Source organism: Protobothrops mucrosquamatus, unplaced genomic scaffold, assembly GCF_001527695.2.
Source record: "Protobothrops mucrosquamatus isolate PMUCROS unplaced genomic scaffold, P.Mucros_1.0 scaffold5299, whole genome shotgun sequence".
Lineage (NCBI taxonomy): Eukaryota > Metazoa > Chordata > Lepidosauria > Squamata > Viperidae > Protobothrops > Protobothrops mucrosquamatus.
Window position 1 is genome coordinate 4239 of NW_015391165.1, and position 3617 is coordinate 7855.

General features: G+C 48.1%; 1 protein-coding gene across 1 annotated transcript in view; it reads right to left on the reverse strand.

The window, feature by feature from the left end:
- Nucleotides 1-3617, reverse strand: part of LOC107299699 (ectopic P granules protein 5 homolog) — a gene marked incomplete at its 3' end in the record, with an annotated part of 32296 nt that overhangs the window by 3257 nt on the left and 25422 nt on the right. The window contains exons 9-11 of the mRNA XM_015829044.1: nucleotides 3302-3446; nucleotides 2224-2466; nucleotides 1018-1237 (exon numbers count right to left, since the gene is read on the reverse strand). Of these exons, the coding sequence (XP_015684530.1) occupies nucleotides 1018-1237; nucleotides 2224-2466; nucleotides 3302-3446 (608 nt within the window). The remainder of the gene's footprint in view (nucleotides 1-1017; nucleotides 1238-2223; nucleotides 2467-3301; nucleotides 3447-3617) is intronic.

The window sequence follows — 3617 nt, forward strand, 5'->3', positions numbered from 1 at the left end:
TTTGGGCCAATCACCAGGAGACGGAGAGTTCTAGTCCCGCCTTAGGCATGAAAGCCATCTGGGTGACTTTAGGCCAATCATCAGGAGATGGTGAGTTCTAGTCCCGCCTTAGGCATGAAAGCCAACTGGGTGACTTTGGGCCAGTCACCAGGAGACGGTGAGTTCTAGTCCCGCCTTAGGCATGAAAGCCAACTAAGTGACTTTGGGCCAATCACCGGGAGATGGTGAGTTCTAGTCCCGCCTTAGGCATGAAAGCCAGTCGGGTAACTTTGGGCCAATCATCAGGAGACGGTGAGTTCTAGTCCCACCTTAGGCATGAAAGTCAGCTGGGTGAGTTTGGGCCAGTCCCTGTCTCTCAACCCAACCAACCTCACAGGGATGTTGTTATAGGGAAAATAAGAGGAGGAAGGAATATTAAACACAGGTAGTCCTCGTCTTACAACCACAACTGAGCACAAAATTGATCTTGCCAAGCGAAACATTCGTTCAGTGAATTTTGCCCCGTTTTACGACCTTCCCTACCACAGTTGTTAACTGAATCACTGTGGTTGTTAAGTGAGTAACACGGTTGTTCAGTGAATTCGGCTTCCCCCATGGACTCTGCTTGTCGGAAGGCCGCAAAAGGGGATCCCATGATCCTGGGACACTGCCACCGTCATACATACACCGTGAAGAGTTCGAATTTTGCCAAGCGCCCGAATTTTGCCATTGCAAGTGTGAAAAAAACGGTCACTTTGTGCTCAGCGCCGTTGCGAACTTTGAACGGTCACTAAACAAAGGGTTGTAAGACGAGGACTGCCAGCTTGGATTTTTTTAAAAAATAAAAACGATAACGGCCGGATGTTAAAATAAACAAATCGTTCCGCTGCTGCCTGTAGGTAAATTCAAAGGGAAGCGACGGAAGGGCAGATGGGAAAAAAAAAAGAGAGAGAGAAAGGACATTTTGTCGGCCATCGAGAAGGTCGGTGGAGAAGAACCCTGCCGATTCGCGGAGCTTTACGCCCTCCCTGGGCCTACCTGGGAAACACCTGTTCCGACCACTTGCTCAAAGTTAAGAGCGCCCTCATCTCGTTGCTCGGCGTCCGCTCGGCCTTCAGCTGCTGCAGTGTGTAAACGTAGAGGGTGAGGTAGCCTCCCGACGACAGGGACGCTTGCAGGAAGTCTTCGGCTGCCAGTTCTGGAACCTGCAGGGAGGCCACAATGGGTCCCCAGCCCAAGTCTTGGTTGAGAGGAGGGTCTTCGTCCCACAAAAGGGGGGGGAGGACAATGAGGAGGAGGAGAAAAAGAAAAGAAAAGCTGTTAGACTTAACTTCGCGCCAGGGTACCCTGGACGTTTTTAAGGAGAGACGGGATAGCCATTTGTCTGAAATGGTGGAGGGTTTCCTGTTTGAGCAGGGGGTCGGACTAGATGACCTCCAAAGCCCCTTCCAGCTCTATTCTGATTGGTTGGTTGGTTGATTGAAATAGTATAAGGTCCCTTCCAGCTCTATTCTGATTGATTGATTGATTGATTGATTGATTGATTGATTCAAATAGTATAAGGTTTTCTGCCTGAGCAGGGGTTGGACTAGAAGACCACCAAGGTCCCTTCCAATATTATTATTATTATTATTATTATTATTATTATTATTATTATTATTATTATTATTATTATTATTATTATTATTTTGTTGTTCTTGTTGTTGTTTTGTTGTTTTGTTGTTATATCATCTACGCAATGATAATAATCATAGCAATCAACTGTGTAATAGCATTTAACAATAGCAATGGCATTTAGGCTTATATACCCACCCCATAGAATTCCCCTCCCCCTGGTTACAAAGTTGCAAAAGTTGTGATTCCCACGCCAATTAGATGTCATAGATCACACTCCCCAATTGTTACTAAAGGCAGGCGCTCCTCCTAAGACACCAGCCAGCCAAAATGTAATCAGTAATGACCTTGGTTCCCATAGCTAAGAATTGTTAGGGCTAACTTAAAACTACACTTCCCTCCTCCTCCCCTCCTAAATATGTGGCAACCGAAAACGAAGTGAAAATGGCTTCAGTTCCATTCGCTGCAGCGTTGACACAAAGCCCCATCCGCGGGATGCAGGCAGTACTGCATTTTTATTATTAATATTATTATTAAGGATAATAATATGGGGAAAATAAGACCGGTCCCATAGGGAAAAAAGAAAAGACAGAGAACCAATTCGGAAGTCCCGGCATGCAAACTTCTCACCTTCGTTAAAGTAGGCGGTGACACAAGCCTCCATCGTCATGGCCATGTGTTGGACAGATGCCAAACTTTGACAAGAGGCTCTTAAGAGCGGCATCACCCCTAAGCCGCGCACTGTGCTGTCAATCCAGCGGCAGAGACAAGCCAGGAGGGATCCTGCCGAGGCAGCACTGGCGTTGTTGATCACCATCAGGGCTTCGGCAAAGAGGCTGCTTAAGGATAGACTGCGAAGCTGGACATCGGCGCCTGCAAAGCAAACATAAAAGTTATTGTGAAACTCTTGAGCCAGGGGTCTTCAGACTTGGCCCTTTTATGACTGGTGGACTTCAACTCTCAGAATTCCTCAGCCAGGCATGCCTGGCTGAGGAATTCTGGGAGTTGAAGTCCACCAGTCATAAAAGGGCCAAGTCTGAAGACCCCTGGTCTGGATCCAAGCCCGCAGTTTCCTCAAAATGGCCGACTGAGGAATTCTGGGAGTTGAAGTCCACCAGTCATAAAAGGGCCAAGTTTGAAGACCCCTGGTCTGGATCCAAGCCTGCAGTTTCGTCAAAATGGCTGACTGAGGAATTCTGGGAGTTGAAGTCCACCAGTCATAAAAGGGCCAAGTATAAAAGGGAAGGCTCCACTGATGTGTGCTCTCTCTCTTCCGTTTTCCTGCTGTGTGATGTGTTGGATCCTGCTATATTACGTGTATGTATATTGTTCCTAGTGTATGATATTGTAGACAGTGTAAGATAAACCACCATTTAATATAGACCGCTGTTTACTGTGTTTACTCCTGGGTTATCTCGTGCATAAGACTGTGCGTGCTCTGACAAAAGTTGATCCATGCGACTACTGCTCTCCAGATGTTAGCTACAAGAGGAGAAGCAGAGAGCCCACCAGGGATGGGGCAACTCAGCTGGTGCTCCACCACTTGGTACAAGACCAGTGGTCCATTCCTGGCCTTTCTAAGCGACAGGGAGAACCCTGGTCAAGCAATAGATCGGAATTTCCAGACAGGAAGATCAAACCACGGACTCGGTGCCATCCCTCTGCCCAACTCTCACCCTCACTCAAGCCGGGTTTTCTTGGCGCTCACCTGGAGGACTAAAGAGGGCGATATCCTCCAGCAGTTTTGAGAACTCCTGCTCCAGGACTGCTGGAGCAATTGTCCCATTTTGTTCCAGAAGACCAAGGAAGCGGACAATCTGGCGGATGAAGGCTTGGCACTTCAGGCTGGCATCCTAGAGAGAGAAGACAGACAAGGAACGGCACTCCCTCCCTCTGTCCTCACTCCAACAGAATCGGTGGGTGGGGGAAAGGAGGAAGGAAGGGAGGGAGGGAGGGAGGGAGGGAGGGAGGAAGGAAAGACAGGAGGAAGGAAGAAAGAAAAAGAAAGGAAGGAAGGAAGGGTA